Source organism: Furipterus horrens, unplaced genomic scaffold, assembly GCF_987537825.1.
Source record: "Furipterus horrens unplaced genomic scaffold, mFurHor1.1.pri manual_scaffold_6, whole genome shotgun sequence".
NCBI classification, from domain to species: Eukaryota; Metazoa; Chordata; class Mammalia; order Chiroptera; family Furipteridae; genus Furipterus; species Furipterus horrens.
In genome coordinates this window covers 102,447,264-102,474,039 of record NW_028327176.1, presented here as the reverse complement: position 1 = coordinate 102,474,039, position 26,776 = coordinate 102,447,264, and the positions used below count along the sequence as shown (strand labels likewise).

At 40.3% G+C, this 26,776-nt stretch overlaps 1 protein-coding gene and 1 pseudogene across 1 annotated transcript; both read left to right on the top strand.

Annotated features, from left to right (window-relative positions):
- Nucleotides 1-4,472: 4,472 nt before the first annotated feature.
- Nucleotides 4,473-5,949, top strand: LOC150007136 (keratin, type II cytoskeletal 8 pseudogene; annotated as a pseudogene).
- A 15,502-nt stretch (nt 5,950-21,451) lies between these two features.
- On the top strand, nt 21,452-22,631 carry DEFB113 (defensin beta 113). The gene is made up of 2 exons (XM_090280801.1): nt 21,452-21,509; nt 22,438-22,631. Exons 1-2 carry the CDS (start codon nt 21,452-21,454, stop codon nt 22,629-22,631), a joined length of 252 nt encoding a protein of 83 aa, XP_090136927.1.
- Nucleotides 22,632-26,776: the final 4,145 nt, after the last annotated feature.

Here is a 26,776-nt window from a genome sequence, read left to right as displayed (position 1 = left end):
TGGTGACAAAAGTGCTTTACTACCCCAGAAGGCAAAACATAGACCCACACCAAGTTTTTTTTTTTTTTTTTTTTTTTTTTTTTTGTCTTCAGCTGCTAAGCTGGGACTGTTGTCATGATGGCCTGCAGTGCAGGTTGATTCCACAGAGACCTTTAACCACTACCTTCCACAGCTTCACCACGGTTCTTCTGTGGCAATTTGAGTCTACAATGTTTACTGCAGGAAACCAATTCCATAACTATAATAAGAAATTATATTCTTGGGTATATTAATCATATGTATTGTCCTGATAAGTGCATATTTTCTCTGTGGGCAATTTACATGGGAAGCCATGTTATAAGATGGTTTTTTGTTTTTTTTTTCTGAGCAAAGAATAAAAAGAGTTGGAATTAGAGCAGGGGTTTGAATGTTAACAGTTAATATTAGAGCAGGGCTTTGAATGTTAAGTAGCATCAAAATGAACACCTGATGATTTCATATCCAAAATAAGTTTATAGCTCCTTGGCAGGAACAATATTCATGTCAACATACACATATTCTTAAAGCGCACTTTACCCAGAAAAGTTATTTGACAGGCATGATTAGTTTTTGTCTCATGTGGCTTTGCTTCTTCTATATTTTCACCTCCAAGTATATATGTTTTGATTAACTATGTCTTGTTTTAGATGTATTCACATAGAGAGATACTGGCCAAAGTGTCTGAGACATAGGTCTTAATGTTATGCTGCCTGGAGTCACATGGTCCAGGGATAGTTGAGTCTAATTTCTTTCTTTCTTTTTTTTTTTTTTTTTTTTTGTCAGCTCTGTAACGTTGAGCAATTACTTGACTTGTCTAAGTTTTGGTTCCCTAGCAACACCTAGTTTTTCAGTTTGTAGCACAATGCCTGGCATACAGGAGTCTGTCCAAAAGAAGTCCAGCCATGGCTGATGTAACAAGAACAGCTGGTGCAGCTGGCAGTCAGAGAGTAGATTGGAATGTGCATGTGTGAACAATGACGACTTCACTGTAATAGTCAGTGGGGCAGTAGACACTGTTGAGTGATCATGTGTTCTATATGGCTGTTACATTCAAAATGACTGAGAGAGTAGAGCAACAAATATGCAACAGATTTTGTGTTAAGCTTGACCATTCTTCCACAGAAACTATTCAAATGATTAAGAAAGCTATAGCTCTAGGTAACAGGTGATTGTCAGCTTCATCAGGACAATGCACCCACTTATGCATCCTGTCTTGTGCAGTTTTTCAGCCAGTCATCAAATCACCCAGGTGACTCAGCCCCACTACAGCCTAAATTTTGTGCCCTGTGACTTGTGAATTTTTCCAAAACTAAAATTGCCTTTGAAAGGGAAGATATTTCAGATCATCAGTGAGATTCAGAAAAATACAATGAGGAAGCTGATGGCAATTGGGAGCACTGCGTGAGGTTCCAATGTGACAACTTTGAAAGGGACTGAGATGCCATGGTTCTATGTACAATGTTTCTTGTATCTTATATCCTCTTAAATAATTGTCTCTATTTTTCACATTACATGGCTGGATACCTTCTGGAAAGACCTCATATATCAAGAAATCAGTGAAAACAGCAATATTTATGTAAACCAGATTTTAATCACCTACTTGTTGTTGGATATAATTTTTGTTTCTCTAATGTGATGGTGTATTTTTGTATTTTTTATTCAGCTAAAGATATACACTACATATTTCAGGGGGAAAAAGATATTGCTTTTAAAAAAATGTTTATTTATTGAGCTGATAGAGAGAAATATTCATTTGTTGCTCCACTTATTTATGCATTCATTGATTGATTCTTATATATGCCCTGACCAGGGATCAAACCTGCAACCTTAGTATATTGGGACAAAGCTCTAACCAAATGAGCTACCCAGCCAGGGCCAAAAAAATAAAATAAAATAAAATAAGATATTTCAACCAATGTTGAATACATGAGTTGAAATTTTCTGTCAAATTAGGTTTGGATGATATGATGCTACATGTACACAAGGATATACAGTAAAGATCTGGTTGTGAGACAGGGGATATGGATCAGATGAACTAGCAGAAGTGAGCAGCCAGTGAAGGAAAACAGCTGAGGTGAGTTATAGTCCAACATCCCAGCTGCCTCTTCTCAAAATCAGCTTTTGTTGAATTTACATTTGACATACTTTTAGCCTTAAAATAAATTATCATTTTTTTAGTTATATTGAGTGATTCACTTTTTATTGGAAATAATACTTATGTATGTTTGTGTATATGTGTGTGGGCAGACAACCAAGACATATTAGATGTTGCATTCAATTCTGGTCAATCAATAGCAGGCATCATACACTCAGAGCTGAAAGACACCAGTTCAAAGGCTAAGTCATATAATCTTTGATAGTTAGAGTGCAAATTATTCAGATTATGACATTTAGTTATTACAAAAACAAACTCAAGAAAGAATATTGATTATTACTATTTGACCTCTGGTTCAAGTATCAGATGACAAGAAAATTCCAAATCTACAACTTTTTAAAATCTTTTTCAGAACTCTTTCATGTATATATCCTGATTTTTACATAGATTTCTTTTCCATATTTATACTTGACACTTCATATCATTAGGCAAAATCATACTTCTAAATCAAAAACCAAAATCTCAAAGATAACTTGTTCTGGTAATGTAGCAGAGAGAGAGATTAAAAATTCTTTATTGCTAGAAATATTAGAAGTTTTAGATAAAAAGCAATTTCTAATTGTTCATTATTTAGTTATGTTTTTAGAATACGATAGCTTTACATACTAGACAAAAAAAGAAACTGAAAGCTAGAGCATTATAAGCAAGAGGTGAGGTAACACAGTGTGGGGTAGAGATAGGAAAAGTACAACCAAACCCAGCAAAAGTCTTGAGGTTTTACACGTTGTCTGGGAGAGAGATAGTCATAGTTCTATGCAAGACAGAGACATGGAAATAACATGTTATAATACTGAAATATTATTTCACTATCATAGCTGTCACACTAAGGATGTGTAAGAAGCTAAGAGAGCATGGATTTTCCATTGGGAACCTTGAAAATACTCATTCAATTGGTCAGGAAGGAGGAACCTAGACTTTAGTTAGAGCAGCAATGATAGCAAAATAAGTGTGGGGGGAGAAGTGATCCCCTCCCAAGAGAAGATGACAGGTGCAAAATTACTAAAATAGCAATGGAAAGCAGAGTCATAAACAAGCAGCAGAGTTGTAAGTAAATTCAAAGGTGGTGAACACTGGCCACTTCAAAGGATAATATTGGCCATCAGACAGAACATAGAAACCACAGCATGACCCTACAGGGGACAGGAGAGACTTGTGGGCTGTGACTTTCAAAATAGAATGTCTGTGGCTCAAAGACAAATTATTCAGTAACTTTCACCCACATGGTTTTTATTATATTTCCACAGTAACTGGGGAAGCTGGGAAAGCAGTTTAAAAAACAAAGGTAATAAAGTTTTGTTTTTGTTTTTTAATGAAAACTGAAGATTCAGGGATCAAAAACTTAAAACCACTGCCCAGAAGACTTCCAGGGAATCATTATGATCAAACTTAACAGCCCTGAAAACTACTAAGTCATAGTTGACAGCATGAAGGATTATTTTTCATTTTTTTAAATATGTGTTGGTGAAGTATTTCAGCTACAGTCCTGCTCAATAAGCCACAAATTCAGTGATCTTTTAAAATTCAGTAAACTATGAGCCACACAAGCGAGCTATAAATATGGATGTGCATTTCATTCCAAAGTCTAGAGGGCTTTGTATATGTAATCTCATTATTTCTTGATTTAGAAAATCTTACCAGCCATGGGAGTTGTTATTTCTAATATTTTCCTTCTTTTTGGCACATATATCTGCAAATAACATATTTATTGGAATTCTTCCTTGCAAGTTATAGAAGTTCATTCTTGAAGTTTTGTCAAGATGATTATGTATAAACCAAGTGAATAGTAAAGTAGTGTGGATTAAAAATCCAGGATTAATTCAGCAGGACATGGCTAAACTTGTGAGAAAGAACATAAAGATTGAAAGTGTGGAAGGAGTGACTGCTGGCCCTGAGATTATGTGCAAAACTAATTTTTTATCTTTTACATCTTTAACTCTAACCTGAAATCTAAGTTTAAATTTATTGTACATTACTGCTTTATTTTTACTGGCAATATTCTTCTCTAAAACATTCGTTTTCTTTTCCTTTGTATATTTTAGAGAAAAAAAAAAAAAAAAAAACCACTGAAGAGATCTGCATCCTTCCCTAATTGATGTTCTTTCTGAACTTTCCCGCACCTCACTGACCAGAAGAGAGTAACTGAAGAATTTCATTTTCCTGAAAACTCTGTAACCAAACTCCATGCCCTTTATTTCAACTTTCACCACAATGAAAGTGGTGATGGATGAAAGAATTGTCATTGTGGAAGCAGCTTTTGGGCTCCTTCTTGAACCTCTGTCTGGTTTGGCCTCCTTGCCTCCACTCCAGCCTCCACCATGTCCACAAGGATGACCCAGAAGATGACCTACAAGGTGTCCACCTCTGGCCCCCAGGCCTTCAGTAGCCACTCATACTTGAGTGGGCTCAGCATCAGCTCCTCAGCCTTTTCCCGGGTGGGCAGCACCTACTGGGTTGGCCTGAGCGCCAACATAAATCTGGCTGGAGGTTTCGGTGGAGCAGGGAGTATAGGGTCCATCAAAGCCGTCCAAGTGAACCAGAGCCTGCTCAGCCCCCTGAAGCTGGAGGTGGACCCCAACATCCAGGCCATGTGCAACCAGCAGAAGGAGCAGATCAAGACCCTCAACAACAAGTTTGCTTCCTTCATCGATAAGGTGCGGAGCCTGGAACAGCAGAATAAGATTCTGGAGATTAAGTGTACTCTTCTGCAGCAGCAGAAGATGACTCGCAGTAACATGGACAATATGTTCGAGAACTACATCAACAACCTTCGGCGGCAGCTGGAAACACTGTCCCAGGAGAAACTGAGACTGGAGGCGGAGTTTGGCAACATGCAGGGGATGGTGGAGGACTTGAAGAATAAGTACGAGGATGAGATCGACAAGTGCACAGAGATGGAGAATGAATTTGTCCTCATCAAGAAGGATGTGGATGTAGCTTACATGAACAAGGTAGAGCTGGAGTCCCACCTGGAAGGACTGACCGATGAGATCGACTTCTACAGGCAGCTGTATGAAGGGGAGATTTGTGAGCTGCAGTCCCAGATCTCCGACATGTCCATGGTGCTGTCCATGGACAACAGCCGCTCCTTGGACCTGGACAGCATCATCGCAGAGGTCAAGGCCCAATACGAGGAGATTGCCAACCGTAGCCGGGCTGAGGCTGAGATCATAAACCAGATCAAGTATGAAGAGCTGCAGACATTGGCTGGGAAGCATGGGGATGACCTGCATCGCACGAAGACGGAGATTTCTGAGATGAACCGGAGCATCAGCCGCATCCAGGCTGAGATTGATGGCCTCAAAGGCCAGGGGGCTGCCCTGGAGGCCTCCATCGCTGATGCCGAGCAGCATGGTGAGCTGGCTGTCAAGGATGCTCAGGCCAAGGTGGCTGAGCTGGAAGCTGCTCTGAGAACTGCGAAGCAGGACATGGCCTGGCAGCTGCATGAATACCAGGAGCTCATGAACGTCAAGCTGGCCCTAGACGTGGAGATCGCCACCTACCGCAAGCTGCTGGAGGGCGAGGAGAGCCGGCTGGAGTCTGGGATGCAGAACATGAGTATCCATACCAATACCACCAGCAGCTACTCAGGTGTGCTGAGCCCAGTTTATAGCAACCTCAACTATGGCATGGGCTTCCAGGCCAGCGTGGGCTCTGGCGGGAGCTCTGGCCCCTTCAGCCACACCAGCACCAGCTCCTCCAAGATGGTGGCTGTGAAGAAGATCGAGACCCGCGATGGGAAGCTGGTGTCTGAGTCATCTGATGCCCTGCCCAAGTGAATGACTGCTGCGGTCCCTCCCGTCCTCCAGCTGCGCAGGGGGGTGGAGGGCACAGGAGGCCCACCTGAAGCTCAGCCCCACCCAGTCCTCAGCTTGCACTTGGGGTGGGGAGTTTACCGCCTTTTAACCATGTCCCTGACTAGAAGCCAAATCAAGTGTTTTCCTTTTTCCCCAAAATAAAGTCTCACCTGGCTCTGCCAAAAAAAAAAAAAGAATTGTCATTGTAATAATGCACCTATAATGTATTGTCATCACCACACGGTTGGGGAGACTCCTCTTTGTATACTTGCACTGTTGAGAGGACCAATAAACAGAACCACTCAGATAGAGTAAATGCCAGCTTAGATAACGTACTCCACAGAAAGAGAGCATTTGTACCACAAGAGAGTTTATGAGAAATGAAGCCTTTCAGCCCTGCCTCATACCTAAGAAACTAGAAACTGCATTTTAAAGAACCCAGGTGATTCACATGCACATTAGAGTTCAACAAACACTGTTTTAGCAACATATTAGTGCTGCATCCTTCCTCTTTCCTCCTTTACAGTCTTGAGGGCAGCATTTACAGGCTAAAATAGAAAACTGGCAGTGTAACCTTCTAAGCAGATACTACCAATACCCTGCTTGGGTATACTCACCCGACAATAAACATCTCTTAAATGTCCTCCAAGTGCCATGCCTCGAATTAGTAAATGGCAGTGCAATGGCAGCCAAACATTTGGATCAGTTTCACTAAGTAAACCACCAACACAAGTAGGTTTTTAAAACAATAGAATAGTGTCTCATTTTATTAAAAATAATAACTATTTTTAAGCAACTTACCAGCAACACTGAATAAAAACCTGGCTGTGTTTCCCACTGTTTCAACTGCTCCTCAGCTGGCTTTAACACAGCAGTATCCTGACTGGTGGCCTGAGTTAAGACTTGAAGAACAACAGTGCTGGCACTATTGAGATCCATGGAAACCAATTGGCTCAGTCCGAATAGCCCGGCTCTCCAGCTTCCACTGTCCAACACGAAGTGGCGTCGGTTGGTCCCGCGGCCCACGCTTGCAAGTCCACGCGCCGCCGCCCACTGATGCCGAAAGCGGCTTCTAGGAACGCGCCATGTTCTGAGTCGCAGCTCTAAACGATGCGGACGCTAGAATATCGCGTCACAGACATCCACAGCAATAAAAAAGATCAAAATACTGATACACAAAACAACACAAATGAATCTCAAAAAGCATTACGCTAAGTGAAAGAAGCAAAGCATAAAAGTCTACATGAAGTTCTAGAAAATGCAAAATTATAGAGACAGAAAGTAGATCACTGGTTGCCTTGGGCTATGGGGCTAGAGGAAAGGATGATACAACAAGACACAGGATAATTTTTAGGGAGATGGAAATGCTTTAATCTTGATTCAATAGTAGTTATGCTACCGAAAAGCAATTTGGGGTCCTGCTGCCTGCCGCCACCCTTTAGGCAAAATTCCAGAAGCAAAGGTTTGGTGATAAAGAAAGTCTATCCAGTCACAGCTTCAATTACTTAAGCCTATCAATTAAGGCTAAACTCTAACACCTGGGCCCTGCTATCATTTCCCCCTGTTTTAATCACCTTATTTCTATAGGGCTAGTTACAAACTAAAACAGCATAAAATACAAAAACTACACAACTTTGGAAGAATGACAGGCTTCTGCCTCATAGCCTGTTCCCTCTAGAACACCCAAAGAATAAACCAGGGACCCTCTGCCAGGCCAGCCCAATCCTTCAGAAAAATAGGAAGCCCCACACTTTGTTCTTCCACAGAGACACGAACTTAACAATATACTGTCTAAAAACGCTTTAAGAGAACTCCAGAAACCAGTTAAAAAGTCATAATATCCCAGGAAAGTGCAAAGCCAAAACCAGCTACATTAAAATGGTTAAAAAAAATTATTTCACCCATGAGAGCCCCTCCCCTAAGCCAGCACAGAAACAACCTTAAAGAAATGAAGACCTAATAATTATGAGACAAAAATAAAAACGACCATCTTAAATAAGTTCAATGAACTTCGAGAGAAAACAGACAACTAAGGAAAATCAGGAAAATGATGCATGAACAAAATGAAAGTATCTTAAAAAACAGAACTTCAGGAATTGAAGAATATAATAATTCAATTAAAATATTCACTAGGAGGACTTCTGGCCAAGATGGAGGCATAGACAGACATGCGGCGTCTCCCTCCACAACTAAGAAGGAATACAATTACCTCAAAACTAGAAACAACCATAAGTTCCAGAAAATCAAAGTGCATGGAAGTCCAGCAAACAAAGATATAACCTGCAACCAGGACCACCCTATTCAGCTGCACGTTTACATACTACATAAAACACTTTTAACTTTGAAATAACTGTAGGCTGAGAAAAGGGAATCAAAGTTGCAAAGACACGACCTGAGTTCTGCACGTCCCCTCACAGCGTCCTTAATATAATAATCTAATAATAATCTAAAAGAATAATATAGTACCAAAAAATGAAGATGGATTTTCAACGTTCCAGACTATGAGTGTGAGAAAAGGTATCAATAAGCGTAATATTGACTATTTAAAAACATGTTTTTTTTTTGTTTGTTTGTTTGTTTTTTTAACTCTGAAAAGAATGGCACACACACGTATTTGGTAAATTTTAGAACTGAGAGAAAATACCTAACATAAATATTTAAATTAAAACTACCTATTTCTGATTGAGAAAATAGATCAGGAGCAGGATTTTAATAGATATTTTTTTCTTTCCTAAAGTGTATTGTCAGAAACCAGGAAGGCAGCCAAGCCGGGGTTCACGCACATCCCAGCCACTAGCCACTGACATTTTATTGTGAGATAATGCAGAGGTGAAAACTGAGCTGGAGCTCGTCAAAACCAGTTGTTCTCAAAGCCGCCTCAAGATTCTAGCAAACTCTATCAGAAAATGTATTAAAGTTATACTGAGGGAATCTATCAAGAAATAACAAGGAAAACCATTTGCAGACATCTACAGAGGTTATTTGTCATGTATAGAAAACCTCATCAGAACAAGCTATCCCACGACTCCTTAGGAGCATGTTAGGGAACACGTGTCACACTTAGATTTTCAGAAAAGGAGGAAGCAATAATATTTACCTTTGTTTCCTCAAGCTTCAAGGGGCACTCTCAGGTGACTCACAGTCATGGGGCAAACCCGTCAGATTCTCTAATTCCAGACAGGCTGGCATCCTAGGCTGTCCCTTCAGGGGGTACTGGTGTGGAGTGGGGCTCAGGAGGAGATGCTGAGCTGGTTTTGCTTAGATGCCACCACGCAGGTCCCCAAATTGGGTGAGCCAAGAGCCAATAACCAGAATCAAAATCTGAGTAGAATACCCAAGTTATTTATCGCCTCGGTGCAGCGGCCCGGAGCCCTGCAGGTCACGGGGTTGCTGATCTCGGCTCAGACGACACTGCGTCCCGGAAGCCTGGCTGCAGAAGGCAGGCTCCCAGTGTCTCCGCCGGGAAGCCCTTCGGGTGCGAGTGTCCACGCAGCCCACGCGGGAGCCCGCATTTAATGAGGCGCGTTATCTCTGTTTTGGCTCTACCCGGGGTTCTTTGCTTTTGTTCGTGTTCATTTTGGAAACCTAACTGTCTTCAAAGCAGTTGACAGATTTGGTCCCTGGCCCACATACCAAACATTCTTCCTCGGAGTTCATCATGTTAAAAAAAAAAAAACAAAAAAAACCCTCCTTGGAAACACAGCGCATCACGTAGGCCCTCTCTCTCCCCCTGGACCACACACCTGAGCAGGCGGCTGACTGCCCTCCTTCTCTAAAATCAGAGAAGGAAAACTCTGACCCCAAAAAACCTCCGCTGCCTTGCGGCATACCTCTTCAGGGGAAAGGCTAAGGGAGTAAACCCCGACAGAAAATCCGGAGCCGGAGTCCCTAAGGCAGTTTGACATTGTAGTCAACACCGGCAACTCCTGCGGCGCACCTGAAGCCAAGCTGTATTGACTTTGTCTTTCCCTTGGACCCTTCAGCTGCGAAGAGAGGGGGGGTCTGCTGCATGGGCAACAGCAGACCCTCCATATCACCCTGCCCAGGCTCTGTAGCTTCAGTTTCACTTGAGAGGACACTCCAGCGTCATCGCAAGATGTCGACTCAACACGGGAGGAGACAGATACCGGTTATAAGCTCATCCGATTGGCGAAGGAAACGAGCGCCAGGGGTCTCCTCTGACGGTGGGAGAGGTCATCGCACCTCACTGGACAGCTACCGTCTCGCCATGGCTCGCCTGCCCCACTGGGTGCGTGGGGATCAGAGAGGCGCCTCTCGAAAAGTGGGCCACAAAACACCCGCACCAGTTAATTCCAAGCAAACAACAAGAAAGAAGCCTCCGGCTCTTCGCCTCGCTAGCTGGAACATCAGGACCATGTGCCCCGGACTTACTGCAGACCTTCCGTGGATCAAGGGTGCCAGGAAAACCGCTATCATCGATAGGGAACTGGCACGACTAAACATCGACATTGCGGCTCTACAGGAGACCCGGTTGGCCGACAACGGAACTATCAGAGAAACCAACTACACCTTCTACTGGCAAGGGAAGTCTCCGGACCAACCAAGACAGCACGGTGTTGGGTTCGCTGTGAAGAACACGCTTGTTAACTCCATAGAGCCACCCACAGGAGGCACAGAGAGATTACTTACCCTCCGATTGTCAACAACTTTCGGCCCAGTCAGCATTCTTAGTGCGTATGCCCCAACCCTCTGCGCCACCACCGAAGAGAAAGAACAGTTCTACCATGCACTGGACGAAGCGTTATCCAAGATTCCCAGAAGTAACGCTCTCTATCTCCTTGGAGACTTCAACGCAAGAGTAGGAGCCGACCATATGGCCTGGCCCACCTGCCTTGGAAACTTTGGGAGAGGAAAGATCAATGAGAATGGTCAGCGACTGCTTGAGCTTTTGTGTCACCACGGCCTGTGCGTGACAAACACATTCTTCAAGTGCAAAGAGATCCACCAGGTGTCATGGAGGCACCCCCGCTCCCGTCATTGGCACCAGCTTGACCTCGTCATCACCAGAAGAACGGATATTGGCAGCACCCTCCTCACCCGCAGCTACCACAGTGCAGACTGCGACACGGACCATGCCCTCGTGGTAAGCAAGGTGCGCATAATGCCGAAGAGGTTGCACCACTCCAAGATGAAGGGTCGCCCACGCATCAACACCAGTTGTGCCAGCAACCCAGTTAAGACCCAGCAATTCATCAACAGGATGGAAGATGCACTCGGCAAGGGAGTGGCGGCAGATGACATTATCGAATCCAATTGGCCACGTCTCCGCGACGCCATATACAACTCCGCCATTATTGCTTACGGGAAGAAAGAGCGGAAGAACGCTGACTGGTACGAGGCTCACTGGGAAGAAATGGAACCCGTGATCGAGGCTAAGAGGAAGGCCCTACTGGCTTACAAGGCCACGCCCACTCCCAGTACACTTCAAGCTCTACGGGCTGCCAGGAACAAAGTCCAGAAGACCGCCCGCCACTGTGCCAACACCTATTGGCTAAACCTGTGCAGAAGCATCCAGGAAGCCGCCGATATAGGCAACGCACGAGGAATGTATGAGGGTATCAAGAAGGCAACAGGCCCAATCCCCTCCAAGATCGCCCCCCTTAAGTCCAAGACAGGTGAGGTCATCACTGACCAGGAACAGCAAATGCGGCAGTGGACCGAGCACTACCTCGAGCTGTACGCAACGAAGAACACCGTAACAGACACTGCTCTTAAAGCCATCCCAGACCTACCAGTCATGGAGGAGCTAGACACCCCACCTACTGCGGCAGAGCTCGGCAAAGCCATCGACCGCCTCGCTTGCGGGAAAGCACCAGGAAGCGACGGAATCCCTCCAGAAATCCTAAAGAGCGGGAAACCAGTCCTGCTACAGCCGCTCCACCATCTACTCTGTCTCTGCTGGAAGGAGGGTTACATCCCCCAGGATATGAGAGACGCCAACATTATCACCATGTACAAGAACAAAGGAGACCGCAGCGACTGCAACAACTACCGGGGCATCTCTCTCCTCAGCGTCATCGGCAAAGTATTTGCCCGGGTCGCTCTTGCCCGCCTGCAGACCCTTGCTTCCCGCGTCTACCCAGAGTCCCAGTGTGGCTTCAGAGTTGGCCGATCAACAGTGGACATGATCTTCTCCCTACGCCAGCTGCAGGAGAAGTGTCACGAGCAGCATAAACCACTCTACCTCGCCTTTATCGACCTCACGAAGGCGTTTGATCTGGTCAGTCGAAGTGGACTCTTCAGCTTGCTACGGAAGATTGGCTGTCCACCACATCTGCTTGCTGTGGTCATGTCCTTTCACGACAACATGCACAGCACGGTGTCCTACAACGGCGCAACCTCTGAGGCCTTCCCAGTCAGCAGCGGAGTAAAGCAGGGCTGCGTCCTCGCGCCTACGCTGTTCGGAATCTTCTTCTCCATGCTCCTCCAATACGCCTTTAAGGACTGCAGCGAGGGTGTCTTCATTCACACCAGATCCGATGGCAAGCTCTACAACCTGGCCCGTCTACGAGCCAAGACCAAAGTCAAAGAGGTGCTCATCCGTGAGATGCTCTTCGCCGACGACGCAGCTTTGACATCACACTCCGAAGAGGGACTCCAGCAGCTAGTCACTTGCCTTTCCCACGCATGCAAGGAGTTCGGACTAGCCATCAGCCTGACGAAGACGAATGTTATGGCTCAAGGCACGGGGACTCCCCCATGCATCACCATCGACGGATACACCCTGGAGGTTGTCAACGATTTCACTTACCTCGGATCCACCATCTCGAGCTCTCTGTCAGTCGACTTGGAGGTCAACCGGAGAATCGCCAGGGCAGCCACAGTTATGGCCAGACTGAACCGGCGAGCGTGGAACAATTCCAGCCTCACTGAGAAAACCAGACTGCGCATCTACCAAGCCTGCGTACTCAGCACTCTCCTCTATGGCAGCGAGACGTGGACCACCTATGCAAGGCACGAAAGGAAACTCAACAGCTTCCACATGAGGTGCCTGCGACGCGTCCTGCATGTCGCCTGGCAGGATAAGGTCCCCAACACCGAGGTGCTGAAGCGAGCCAATATGAGCAGTTTGCATGCAGTTCTTAGCGAGAGACGCCTCAGGTGGCTCGGCCATGTCAAAAGAATGGATGCAGGCCGTATCCCCAAAGACCTCCTCTACGGCGAGCTAGCAGAAGGCAAGAGGATGACAGGGCGCCCAAAACTGCGGTTCAAAGACATCTGCAAAAAGGACATGACACAATGCTCCATCAATCTCAACACATGGGAAGTTCAAGCAGACGACCGCCTAGCCTGGAGGCTCGCGGTCAGGCAAGGTACGTCACGCGCGGAGGCTGCGCGCAACGAGGAGGCGGTCCAGAAAAGATCGAGGCGGAAGCAGCGTCAGCAGCAGCAACAACGGCCATCTGCCTTCACCTGTACCAAGTGCGGCAGGGATTGTCACTCCCGAATCGGACTGCACAGCCATTCTCGGCGGTGCAGATAGACTCTCGGGAAGCTACGCCATCGTCTCTCGAGACGGACGGCTGCCGACGACGACGAGTGCTGCATCCATCTACTAATCAGTGTGATTCTTTCCCTTCTCTGCCTCCTTCCTCATCTCTTTTTGCTCCCCTTTCCTTTCTCAGGCATTTATTTTCATCTCTTAACTAACCTGAAATTTTCCTTGTGGAAATTGCTGGTTTTATTTTCTGTGCATTAGAGGGCAACATTATTGGTGGTCGGGGGAGGGGGGTGTATATGTCCTCTAAAGTGCACAAGCATTGAGATAAAAGAAAAACTCTACTTTAAATTCCCATATGGCTCAGTAATCGTATTATCAGACTGTTCATTAAGAAAGCACAGAGAGTCCAACCCAAGGCTGACAGGAAGCAAGGCAGAGAGGACAGACACATATCAATGATCAATGACCTAACAGTGTATCAGAACATTGGGGACAATAGGGAACAGGCCCTTCTCATCTGCAGTCAGACAGAGAGGTAGGAGTTTAGGCAGGTTCAAAGTAAGAACTAGCGAAACCATGGGGAGAGGAAACAGAGGAGAACAATGGATTGGCAGCTCAAAGAGACACCTTATCTTTCCTCATAGACCACTGTAGCTGTCTCCGAAATAACCTCCCTCCCAGACTCTGCTCCTCCTACTCTCTTCCGAACTGTTCTCCTACCAGGAGCCAGAGGGAATTCATAAACTCTTTTTTTTTCAGATTTAATGTGTTTTATTGATTAAATTATTACATTTGTGCCAATTTCCCTTCCCTCTGCTCCCCTCCACCCGGTGGCCCCCCTCCCTCCAGTTGTCCCCCCCTTTTAGATTATGTCCATTAGTTGTGCATACAGTTCCTCCCAACCTCTCTCCGTCTATTCCATTCCCTCCTACCTTGATCCCCAATTCCTATATCATCTCCCTCCCTTTCCCCATTCCCCCTCCCTGTTGACCTCCCCCCAATATGCTTCCCGTACCCACAGTTCCTCTTCCACTCTCGTTGCCTATTTAGTTTGCCTTTGTTTCATCTCCCTAGCTTCTGTTTTTTTTTAAACCAGTCCCTTTAACATCTCATATAACAGTGGTTTGGATCTAATGAACTCTTTCAGTTTTATTTTTTCCTGGAAACACTTTCTCTGTCCTTCTATTCTGAATGACAATTTCGCTGGATAGAGTATTCGTGGTTGTAGGTTTTGGATTTTCATTACTTTGAATATTTCTTGCCAGTCTCTTCTTGCCTGTAGGGTTTCCCTTGAGAAGTCAGCTGATAGTCTAATTGGGACCCCTTTGTACATAATTCTTTTCTTCTCTCTTGCTGCTTTTAAGATTCTCTCTTTATCTTTAATTTTTGACATTTTGATTATAGTGTGTCTTGGAGTGGTTCTCCCTGGGTCCAGTCTCTTGGGAACTCTCCTTGCTTCCTGGACCTGCAGGTCTATTTCCTTCCCCAAGTCTGGGAAGTTCTCCTTTATTATATTTTCACTCAATTTTTCAAGTTCTAGTTCATCTTCCTCATTCTCTGGCAAACCAATGATTCTTATGTTGGGCCTTTTATAGCTGTCCCAGAGGTTTCTGATCCTTTCATTGTTGCTTCCCATTTCCTCTCTCTGCATTAGTTGACTGCTTGTTCCTTCTCCATATTCCAGTTTGTTGTAATGAACTCTGGATTTTATTTCCTTTCCTTCTGTCTCGTATGCGGTTTTGTTCCTTTCGTTATGAAATTTTTTCACTTCTTTCATATCTTTTTCCTGCTCTTTTGTGAATTCTGTAAGCCACCTGATAACAATGGCCCAGAACTGAGCCTCTGACAGGTTTCTTACCTGTTCATCTGTCAGGTTCTCTATCTGCTGCCTGGTGAGCTGTGTCACCGGGATTTCTATAGTTGTCTGCCTCATTTTGACAGATGCGTTTTGTTATCTTGGGCCGGCTGTCGGGGGCAGTGCCTGTGTACGCGTCACAAATCAGCGACCGGCCGGCGCCTGCCTGTCCGCGACCTATTTCGCAGCCCTGTGGTGCTTTCTTTGGGGGCGGGGGTCCAAGATGGATTCACACAGTTATTCCGCTAGGAGACCGGGATCCGTCCTCCCGCCCCCCTGGGCCTCACTGTTCAAGGCATGCGGCGGCCGCTCTCCCCAGCGCCGGAGTCGCGCACCGCCAGGGGCTTGCGCAGCCGGGATTCCTCGCCGCCCGCCGCTCCGGGTGCGACCGCAAACAGCGCTGCCCTCTTTAACTCTTACCTGCCCAAATGGCACCGCTGGTTTATAACTTCATATGTTGGACTTCCGTGTAGTTTTATTTTCTGGAATTTCTAGTTATCCTTTGTTTTGAAGTAGTTGTATTCCTCTATAGTTGTAGAGGGAGACCTAGCGTGTCCGTCTAAGCCTCCATCTTGGCCGGAAGTCTCCGGAATTCATAAACTCTTAAACTGCTTCCATCAAACATAATCAAATCCACTGCTTCACCATGACATCAAAAGCCCAATGAGGAGGAACCCTGCCACAGCCTGAGCTCCCCTCTACCACTGTGTCAGATCACTGGCTTCTCTTTGCTCCTCACACACTTTGTTACTCAAGAATACATAGGCCTCTCCCCACGGGACACCCTTCATTGTCCATCCCCTTATTAGGATGGTAGAATTCATTCTTGATCATTTCTTGATACCCCTCTCTTTCCTAACACTATTGAATTTTACGAAAAGCAATCCATATCTGAAAATTAAGCTCCAGGCAGGGCTGTGACCAGGCTACCTTGCCTACTGCTTTATCCTAGAGCCTTATGTTGTGCCAATACATAGTAAGAACTAAGTGACTTTTGAAGTTATTAATGAGTGTCTTCTTTGTCAGTTTTGTGTGTTATCTCATTTAATATTCAGTACAGCCTAATAAGTTTAATATTAAAATCACTACTTTGTAGATAAGGAAAACAGGTCTCAAAAAAGATCATTTTGATAGAAAAAGCTTGCCTAAGGTTCAACTCCAGGTTTTTCTAATGTCAAAGAATAGGCACATTTTATATCCTAAAGTTATTCTGTCTTGTCAAGGGGTATTAGATAGAGGTGATTTGTCAAGGATATGGATGCTTAGAAGTAGGGAACTGTTAAATGGACTTTTGAAATACTTTATAAATCTTGTTTCTTCATTTTTGAGAAGCCGTGGACCACTTTCAAAGGAATGTGAGCATGCAGTTGACAACTTTCAATATTCTACAGTTTGATTTTAGCTCCTAAAATAAATTTTGGTGTGATCTCATATTAGAAACTATTTTCTCAGATGTTTTGTAATTTTTAACAAAATAAGGGCTTTTCAGTAGGGCCTTTAAGTGATAGAGAAGTGAGAAAAAATTGGGCTTTACCTGTGACATCATTGAGGGACATATTTCTATAAGGACCATGGAAAATACCAGTATTCTCAGATTTTATTATTTAATTTTTAGTTGTTTTGTTTCTACTTTATTTTTGTTTTCATCTCTAAGTGTATCTGTCTACAAAAATTTGTATACCTTTGTATACTAATATATGTACATATATGCATAATGATTTATATTGTATTATATTAAATTATAACATATTATATTACATAATTTATACTATTTTTCATCCAGAGGTGGTATTCTGACTCATGAAGCATGTGAAATACCAAAGGGTGAATCCTGGAACATAGCAAATATGAGAGGTAGGAAATTGAAGGAAAGAAGCATTAGTTTAGGTCAGAGCAAATGCTCAGCTTGTATCATTTAATCTTCATATTTTTTATACAAGATGATTAATTTTATTCCCCATACCCTTAAGAAAACTGAGACTCATAATGGAAACACAGTTTGCTGGAGGCCCACACAGCCAAATAGTAGTAAAGTAACATTCACACTCAGGTCAGTCTGTCCAGACTATTACACTGCTGTAAGAGGGAACTTGGAATTATGCTTCCAACGGTATTCATATTCTGCTAGGCTCAGTGGTGAGAAAAATATGATTCATTCTGCATTCCGGGCACACTTAATTAGAGGAAAGAAAGTGATGAGACTAACTGTACAAATGGCAGATGGTGTGTTGTATATAAGCGCACGTCAGACAAAAGCAGAGAGGGAGGTCTGATCAGTGGTATCAGAGCTGGTTAAGCATCAGAAAGATTTGTGGAATTTATTAAAAAGTGCAATTTTCTCAGCCATACCACTGAATAACAGAATGAGACTATTTGTGGGTGGTGCCCAGGAGTGTGTATTTTTTAAAAAATTATTCCATTGGATTCTAAAATGTTTAATGAATCAAGGGTGACTATTATTATTAGAGTAGGAACAAAAAAAAAATTCTTCAAAGTCTTCCTACACACTGGACAGGGTAATTACTGAAACTGAATGATTTAAATCAACAATTCTTATTATTTTAAATGATTATTATTAAATTAGTAGTAGTAGTAGCATTGATTAAGCAGGTAACTTTCAGATAAGCAACTTGCTCAAAACCATTTCTTTCAAGTGCACATTTTAAAAAAAGATAATACACAATACGATAGTGCAAAAATACATTTGGTAAACTATGAAATTTGTCATCAAAATCAAAACAAAGCACACAAACCAACAGATGTTGAACATTTTCCCACCAGTTATTTTTAAGGTTGGTTTAAAATTTCAGGTTTCTAACTCTGCCTTTAAAACCCATTTGTAGCTTAATGTATGGCTTATTACAGAACAAGAACAACGAGTCATACCAGAGTTCTGCGTTAGAAATTGTCTCTGACTCATCCTCATTTAGAGCACACAATATGCACTAATCGCCTCCATTACTTAGAATGTTAAGGAATACTCTGGCAGGGTCAGAAAAGATATTTGTCAGGAGGAAAGAAAAGGTCAGTTTCCATCACTCTCCAAGGTTGCTGTAGATTCTCCTTAAAATAGAATCTCCCAGGAGCGATTTCTCTTCAAAGTTTCTGCTTTCAAAAGTGTTTTTCTCAGCTGTAGAAATAAAGAGTGAGAACAAGTGAATTGTAATATTTCTTTTATTTTGGAAACTATGTTTTCATTAGTACAGAAGTTCCCTTGGAACTCTAAGACAACCATTCTATGTGATTTGGATATGTAGTAATAATAATGGTTAAGAATGTGGGCTCTGAAAGTAGACCATGTTCAATTCCATTTTACCACTTAGCGGTTAGCTAGTTTACTTTGGGGAAGTTATTGTACTTCAATCTCTATGTATCAGTTTCCTCTTAGGTGAAATGAGGCTCAATATTATACCAACCTCATAGGGCTTTCATGGGGTTTAAACACACTAGTACATGTAAGCTACATAGAATAATGTCTTGCACATATTAAGTATTTCATAGGTGTTTTTAAGGTGCAGCAGATCAGCTATACGTAACAGAGACGCTGAGTCTCTCAGACTCATTCATGGCTTCTAAAAATACAAACCATCAGTAACTACTGGAGATTGCTTAAGAGCTTTTTATAGCAGAAAGTAGAAATTGTTACAGAAGATACAGCCGTGGACATCTATGACATCGTTTGTTTTCTTAGTAATTTAATCTTCGTTGTAAAAAGTTTTATGATTCTTACCAATTTCAAAATATCCAAAAGTACCAGATAATCTGTCATAGGTAGGTAAAATTAATTTCACAATGTATTCTTAATCTTTAATCTTAAAGCTTTACAATCATTAGTGAATTGAAATTACAATGTGATGTTGAGGGTGAGGGTGAAATAACACCTGGTGTCTGGTAGTGAAGAGCTAAGAATGGAACTGCATTGTGGTTTTTGCAAGCAAAGACATAGTATGTTGTTTTAGGTTTTTATTCCTGAAATGTGAAGGCTAAGACCTAGTGCTAGACTAACAAACCTAGACTTTATGCAGAAAATTGGTGGAAAGTGTCAAGTTTTACTGGAAACTCTTGTAAGAGAATAGCATTACATTTGATACTTACTTTTGGTCATCTCTCTCTGTCAAATCATACCCTTTCCTGGCATTCTCAACATCTATGTCGTGGCATGAAAAAACTCCCTAGGTCGGTGTGTCTCATCACAGCACCCCTAAAGCCTAGTCACCCTTTCCTCACCAAGAACATAAAATCCTGAAGTTCTTACCTGCAGCTCTGAATCGTATAGTTATTCGCTATAATCATCTACTTTCTAAGAAGAAAGAACATTGTTTTTCATCTAAAAATCCAAAGTCCTGACTCTAGGAAGAAGAAATGTGAGAGATTGCTCATCTTGCCATTTGGTTCATATAATTTTAAAATAAATTTCTCTGCGTCTTCTCTTCTTTACTTAAGTCACTACTTGCAATTTCATTCATATCCCTTATTCCACAATTTCATTTCTGCTTTTCCCCTTAAAAAAAGTTTTTCTTAACAGGAAAACTGGAATCTGTTTTTTTTTTTTTCCAAATTAAGCCCTGAAATATCCTCTTTAGTCAATAAATTAATAAATTAACTTCTCTGCTCTGCATCCGGTTTTGTTTACTTAGCCCATTTTCTTGGGAGAATTGAGAGATTAGTCACTCATCTTTGTTCTGTGTGACTCAGATGTCACCAGTCCCAGGTTCATATTCACGCAATGAAGGGAAAGGTCCCGCAATTAATAAGAGTTTAGGTGACATTCTAACTTGATAGGAGAGGCTTATTTTAAGTACATGAAATGGACACAACTTCCATGAAGCAAAAAAGCATCATTTTGTCCCAAGTCACTTTCTTATCCTTGCCATCATGATAATGCCAAAACTTTAAATTTTCTATTCTACTTTTTATACTTGCTATTTGCACTGCTTTACAATAGGTCTTATTAAACTTCCAGCAGTTTTTAGAAAAATATATTGAGAAAAAAGATTTTCCATGGTTTGGCTAACAATATGTAAGTACATTTGTATAAGTAATGAAGTAGAGAAGTAACAAGAAGAATAGATTACAGCTTTTAAAACTCAGATTATAGAATACCCTTATAATTTGTTTGTCCCCAGTGACAGAGGGAGTGAGAGCATACATTATTAGCCTGTAATGATACATCTTATTGGTTTTTACACCTAACCAAACTGTTTATGTCTATGTGTCATTAATAATTAATGATTTTTCCCATATGTTATGTATTTAATCCTCACCATAAATCTGTAAATATGGTTGGTCCTACAGATATAGCTTTTAATATTTATCCCAAATATACAGCTAGTAAAAAGAAGAGCCCTATCTCAAGATTGGTTTTCTGCATCTAAATCCAGTGCCCTCTCAGGTTTTAACTCACTTGCTTTTCCCTGTGAATGAGGTAATCCTATGGCTGACTCATCACATGGTGTGTCAATATAACAGTACTAGAACTATATTCTAGAAATACATTGTTTATAGAAAAATTAAATTTTGGTAACAGTGTTCTGGCTCAGGCCATGTATACAGAGAATACTTTCAGCTGATGAACATCCATTACTCACTTACGAGTGAAGAAGGTGGAGGTTGAGAATATGGACTCTCACATCATGTTTCACTAGAGTCCACCTCAGCTCTACCAGTCACTGCCTGTACTACTTAAGGCAATCACATAACTTCTTTGTGCCACAATTTCCTCAACTGAAAAGTAAAAAATTCTATGTCATAGAAATTGTTACGAGGATTAAACTAGTTAATTGGCATAAAATGCTTAGAACATTGCCTGGCACATAATATATGTTTGAAAAAGCATGTGGTCAAAAAATGATGCTGATGCTGATTATGTGCTTTTGGTGCAAGTGTTTAAAAGGACTTTAACCCCATTCTTTGCTTGTGTAATTTAAAATGAGTTCACATTTAGCTCACTGAGGTCATAACGGAACAAAATCCTCTAATCTGCTTGATGCTATTTCACAATAGTTACAGGAGCGTGTTCTCATTCTTGAAAGGTAGCATTAATCAGAATAGTAATCACCCTGAGAAGCCTATAAAAACAAGAGTTTATCTTTCTTTTACAAAAGAATAGCACAACTTGCAGATAGTTTGAGCTCTGCCTCAACTTCACTCTAGTTACTATATCAACAATGAAGATACCTTGCATTTTCCTGATCTTTGCCTGCATTGTGTCTTGTGGTCCATCAGGTAACATTTGTTAATATAGAAAAGGAGGGAAGGCCAAATGTTTTTTTTAATAAATGCTTTACTTTGGATAAATAAAGCAAATAAATGATTGTTGGGAGACTGCATGTGAATTTATAATACAATTCACTCTTTTTTGCATGGAAGAAGAAATGAGTGAAACTGATAATTGATAAGATAATGGAGGAGGAAATGGTTCCCAAGATGTGTAATTAAACCTGTTTGTTGTTTTGTTTGTTTGTTTTTTGGTGAGACTATGATTCCTTACATGCTTCCTATTGCCTTTATTCGTTTGATTTTGTAAGAGGAAAAAAAATCTTTATTGTTAAATAAGTTACAGTGAAATAAATAGAGTGATGTTTTGTTGGTGAATAAAAACTCCAACAGAATCTTAGTATCTCTCCACCTTGCCTCTAGCTCTTGACTTCTGCCTTCCTCCTGGTCCTTTACGATGATGAGGCCTTAGTAGGCCTTCTCTTTTTAAATGCAATATAATGAACTGATATTGTAGCTGTTGTCAAAATTAGGCTTTCTATAACTAACTAACCTAGTAATTTGTGGTGGGGCAGAGGGGTGTTGAAGTAAATAATTATTTAGAACAAAAAACATGTAAACTATTGGTTCTACAACCTTTTCTCCTTTCTGTTGAGAAAACATACACATATTAGATATTTAAGAATATTCTACTTATCAAAAACATGCTAATGACAAAGGAAATACTTTTGGATGAATATGTACTTAAACTGCTTTATAGGGGATAAAAGTTACAGCTTTTTAATACAGTTGCCTGGGCATGGTTTCAGAACAAAATTATTTATCTCTATACTTTAAATAACTTTATTTACTAATCTATCCATCATCTGTCTGTCTATCTATCTGTCTATGCAAGTGGATTAAACTTGGATTCATGATCATGGGTACTTTTTCTTAGTTTCACAGAAGAAAACAAGAGAAAAAGCAAGAGAAATTACAGAGAGAGAAACGGAATGTTACCTTGTTCGTGGTGTTTGCAAAACTTCCTGCAACACCTGGGAATACATATATAATCAGTGCAATAATAGGCCCTGCTGTGTTTTACGGGAATACATAAAGCCAGATGCTGAACACATCACTGCTACAGCTTAAACAGATGTAATTTCTAATTCTACTACACTATACAACACTATGTTGTAACAATATTATTAATAAAATAAACTTTCTACCTTTTATAAATCTGTTTTCTGATGGATGTCCCCGGGCCTTCCAGATTATACAACCATGGCATGGCGCCTAGTGAATTCAATGCTGGGTTAGTACAAGTGAAATAAAGATGAGTAATAAATAGCCACTTCATTAAACTGACAGTTCTCCTCCACTCACTTGGCAAACCTTCTCCATGCTTGATACTTCCCTTCATCTCTGGCCTCTTTACTTGACCTGTGCAGTAGCTTATTTTCATGTGCTCTTTTAGGTATTAACCATCAATCATGCTTTGTGCTACCCTTCCATAGTTTCAGCAAAAATGTACTTAGGTTCTTGGACACAAAGTCATATACATCTTAATCACATCATAAGACAGTATTTATAATGTCAAAAAGAGTAATCAAACAAAACTCAACAGAGTAAAATATGATGAGAACAAAATCAAGTTATAAACATTTTAATGGCATTTTTCTTATGATAAAATAATAAGAAAATTTGGAAAAATACATAATATCTAAAAATAAAAATGTATCATTTCTTATTCTATCATCCAGAACTATTTATCATAATCAATTTTGAATATAGATAGCCAATCCAAGTGTCTTCTCCCTTAGTTTTTAAGAATTTTACTTAACTCATTCATCTTGTAATTCAGTATTTATTGAGATAATATTTCTGTCTTTGTCATTATATTCAATTAACTCATTGTGTTTCCAGTTTTTCACATTTCACATTAATTTTGTCATAATATTGAATTAATGTTAATATAAAATCTCTTACAAATTACAAAGCTTTCCATCAATAAATGCTTGACATTCAGAATTTAAAGTCTTCCTTGAGTGGATTTTTTTAACCTAAAGCTGTAGCACAGATCTGGATAATATAAAAACTTAGGTCAGAATTCTGATTTAGAGAAAATTAAAAATGCTTAATGCATTGGAAAGAGGTGTAAGAGGAAAGGATCATTGCTAGTTTAGTTTTTTTTTTTAAACAAATTGCTGAATAATGCTATCTTTCACTAGGAAATATTACAAAAAGTGCAGATTTCAAAGGAACATTTCTGACATGTTACATTTATATTTTCCTGTTGTACACATGAGTGAAATTCAGGAAAGAAAAATGTGTTTCAAATATAGATTTGAAGAGCCATTAATTTAAGTAAAAAGGTAAACTCACTCAAGGGAAGACTAGAGATTGAGAAGGAAAAAAAGTATAAAATATCAAAGAATAACACTGAAAGTACATTGAGAAAAATTAGACTACAAAAAAGGGCAAGAAGAAGGAGATGGCCAATGAGAATTCAGTCCCAGTTTTCATGTCTTTCCAGATGAGTTCCCAGACATGGAAGAAAAGTGCTAACACATTCCCAATATGATTTATGTTAAATTTTGACCTACAGAAACAATGACATAATAAAATGAACTTTATTATAAGCCATCAAGTTTCAGGTAGTATGTTGTACACCAGTGTTAACCAGAAGTATATATAATTTCCAATTACAAAAGTTTTTTTTAAGAAAAAGAAAGAACACATAAATAAATATAGGCAAAACTTCTGAAATGAAGTAAAGAAATTTAAAAAATATGTCTCTTCATAAAAACAACAAAACCTGGCAAAAATTGCCAAAATTCAAATTTTAAGAGCTCTGCAAATTTACAACAGACTTGTAAAAATCCAAAGAGCATTTATTCAAGAAAAAAAACTGAAAGCTAGACCAGCTATCTTTGGGGTATTTTTTCTACCCTACTAATATCCAACTCTCCCCAGCTCTGCAATAACCTTGAAAATCAACAGCCTCCCAACCATGGTATTGTGAATAAATAATGAATATTTACAACTAATAACTAAAAAAACACATAACCCAGTTATAAAATGAACAAAAGAATTGGATATATATTTTTCCAAAGAAGATATACAAATCTTCAATAAGCACATGGAAATATGTTTAACCTCAATAGTCATTAAGAAAGTGCAAATCAATACCACAATGAGTTCCCATTTTCCACCCACTAGGAGGGCTATAATCAAAGCAACAAATATTAACAAAGGTTGGTGAGGGTAAGAAGAAATTGAAACTTCCGTACACTACTGGCCAGAATGTAAATTGGTGCAAATACTTCAGAAAGCAATCTGACAGTAACTGAAAAATTTAAGAATGGAGTTTTCATTGACTCTGCAATCCCGAACTCAGGCATATGTGCAGAAGAAATGAAACCATGTCAATGCAAAAAGTTGTACACAAATGTTCACTGCTGTATTTTCATAATAGCTAAAAGGTGGAAACAATCTAAATTGCCAAAAACTGATGCATTCATAAACATTATGTGGCACATCCATGCAATGAAATATTATTGGGCAATAAAATGTAATGAAGTACTGATTCATGCTACAAATAGATAAACCTTTAAAATATTATAAGTGAAAAGAACCAGTCAAAAATTTCACATATTATATTATTTCATTTGTATGAAATGGTGAGACTAGGCATATCATAGATACAGGAAGTATGTATATTCATAGTTTTCTAGAGTTTAAGGGAGGTGAGGTAGCTACAGGGTACAGGGTTTCTTTTGGGATGTTGAAAATATTTCAAAATTAATTGTGGTAATGGTTATACAACTCTGTGATTTCATTAAACACTTTTGAATTCTTCATATTAAATAAGTTATTGGTTTGGTAAATAATTAAATCTCAACAATGTTGTTATTAAAGTAGAAAGATTACAGGTAAATTTCCTGTCAGAAATTATGTAATATAAAAGACAATATACCAACATGTTTTAATAATGAAAAAAAATATTTAATCTACAATTCTACTCAGTGGAAAAATATGAAAAATAAAAGTGAAATAAAGACACTTTCAAGCAAAACAAAACAAAACCAAAATATGTATTTCCTCCAGTAGTGCCTTCTCAAAGAAATATACACATTTTTTTCCAGTAGAAGAATAAGTATGTAAAATAAAAGTTTGGATCTACACAAAGGAATAAATTAAGCTAAAATGTATAAATTTGTGGCTAAATGTAAATATCCTTTCCCAGAAAGAAATTAATGAGAACAATTGCCCAGGTCACAGGAAAGGAGAAATTGAAATATAGGATAAGACTCCTACATTATGTGTGTATATTAAAGACCTGTATTATAAACCCTAGAGCAATTACAAAGAATAGATATAGCCAATGAGGTATATAAATGTAACAATAAAAATACACAGATAGGAAGGGAACAAAGGCATAGAGAACAAACAGAAAAATAACAAGATGGCAGGTTTCAACTCAACCACATAATTCCATTAAATGTAACTATTGTGAACATAGCAATCAAAAGGTAGAGACTGTAAGACAGAATATCATATTAATTATCTATTTCTGTATAACAGATTACCCCAATAAGTAACAGCTTAAATTTTTATCATTTCATAGATCATATGGGTAGAATTCCAGAAACAGCTTAGCTTGGTGTTTCTGTCTCAAGGTCTCTGATGAGCTTGCACAGAAGCAGGTGCCGTGAGCTATAGACACCTCAAAACTCAAGTGGAGTTGAAGGATCTGTTTCTATGTTCACTGATATGGCTTTTGCAGGCTTCATTTTTGAACTCTATTAAACTTAGAGCTTCAGTTCTTTACCAGTTGTTAAATAGAATGTCACAGATTTTAACCACATCATTTGGCTTGTTCCATAAGGACTCTCACAATATTGCACCTTGCTTTCCCCAATGAAAGTGATGAGAGGGAGAGACAGGGAAGGCCACAGAGACACAGTGGCACGCAGACAGAGACACAGTGACACACACAGAGACAAGGGCCCTTGGGTTACAGCCCAAGACTTTATAAAAATGATTATATTAAAATATATGAAGTGTCTCAAAGCAATGATTTAAGCTTCCATTTTATGACTCTATAAAAAAGGGCAAATTAAACCTAATTTTATAAAATACATAATTTAATGAGGACCTTATTTTCACTTAGTAAGAAGAAGATAAAATAAGATTAGCCACAAATTAAATATAAAATAAGCAATAAAAAAATCAATAAAAAACAAAGCTGGTTCTTTAAAAAGGTAAGAAATAGTTTTTCAGAAATTTCTAGA

What these genes read in the sequence shown, in the direction of transcription:
- DEFB113 (XM_090280801.1), top strand. Translation starts at nt 21,452, where the DNA reads ATGAAGATACCTTGCATTTTCCTGATCTTTGCCTGCATTGTGTCTTGT. An exon ending in TGTGTCTTGTGGTCCATCAG is followed by an intron (nt 21,510 to 22,437) that starts GTAACATTTGTT and finishes ACTTTTTCTTAG; the next exon opens with TTTCACAGAAGAAAACAAGA.